Source organism: Cynara cardunculus (assembly GCF_001531365.2).
Source record: "Cynara cardunculus var. scolymus isolate 2C chromosome LG 1, CcrdV1, whole genome shotgun sequence".
In the NCBI taxonomy this organism is placed as follows: Eukaryota; Viridiplantae; Streptophyta; class Magnoliopsida; order Asterales; family Asteraceae; genus Cynara; species Cynara cardunculus.
This window is the reverse complement of record NC_037528.1, coordinates 48120602-48121845: the sequence shown is the minus strand read 5'-3', so window position 1 is coordinate 48121845 and position 1244 is coordinate 48120602. Positions and strand designations below refer to the sequence as shown.

Sequence of the window (1244 nt, the reverse complement as noted above, 5' to 3'; positions counted from 1 at the left end):
TATATATATATATATATATATACACACACACACACACATACACACTAGAACGGTACTCCGTACTCGTGCAATGCAACGAGATAAATCTCGATTTTAATGTTTAGTTTTTATTCTGTCTCTATCGATATAATACGATTTTATGTGGTTTTGAGAAAACGATAAAATTTTTATTTTTGAATGAAATATAAATTTTGAAAATAACAAATATTAGTATCAAATTAACTATTTAATAGTTCTTGTTTTTAGCGTAATTTCTTTAATTCAATTTTTTTATAATTTAATAACAAAGTAATTTATTTTTATTTAATAATATAATTTTTTATAAAAATAATAATTAAACATTCTGTTAAAGTTCAATGATTATCTTATTTATATTTTGGATTTTCTATATTTAAATAAAAGTTTATCCTGTATTTGATTATGTTTATCTGTAGTTCGTTACACAAATTCAAAAAATAACGCTTTAATAAGTTGTACTTATGCAAAATTACTTGTAATCTTGAATTTTAAGTAATATGCATCAATAAGTGTACTTCATTAATAAAATTATTTATTTAATGATTTTAATTATAATTAAGAAATGTATAAAATTAAGAATACAAAAAATACCTCTTTTTGGAGCCTTTTGAGTTTGGCATTCTCTTTTGTTAATCTCAATACTTCGTGCTCCAACTCATTAGCACGAGCCTGTCACATATTTTAAAACCATTAACCCACCACCTAACCATGCCATCCAATAAATACACTTATTCTACAACTACTTTATTTTATACACTCCTATAATTAATATATATATATATATATATATACATGAAGAATCGTGTGAGAAAGAGAGTTAACGTGAGAAGAGATCTGAATCTTTGGTTACTTTTAATCTCAAAATCACCCATGAATCGCGTTTGATAAGAGGATCGATCTGGTGCATCTCAGTGCATTAATATACATTCAAGGGTGAAGATCATTTCTTACACTTCTCACCTCAACTCCTCTTCTCACCGGAACCCAACATTATATATATATATATATATATATATATATATATACTATATTATAAAGTATTTGACTAAAACTCTTAAAAACTCTTAAACTCTTAAAACTCTTAAACCCATTCATCCCTAAACAATTTCATCCCTATCCGATTTCATCCCATAACTGAATTCGTGTAACTAACTGCAGATAAACACAATCAAATACAGAATAAACATCTCATTTTAAATATAAAAAATCTAAAATATAATTAGGAT

General features: G+C 24.9%; 1 protein-coding gene across 2 annotated transcripts in view; it reads right to left on the bottom strand.

The window, feature by feature from the left end:
* LOC112528277 (protein FD-like) overlaps positions 1–1244 on the bottom strand; it is a 10185-nt gene that overhangs the window by 3280 nt on the left and 5661 nt on the right. The window contains exon 2 of one of the 2 annotated variants that reach the window (XM_025139275.1): positions 610–687. The exons of the other annotated variant lie outside the window; for it this stretch is intronic. Within the exon in view, the coding sequence (XP_024995043.1) occupies positions 610–687 (78 nt within the window). The remainder of the gene's footprint in view (positions 1–609; positions 688–1244) is intronic. 2 annotated transcript variants of the gene reach the window in all.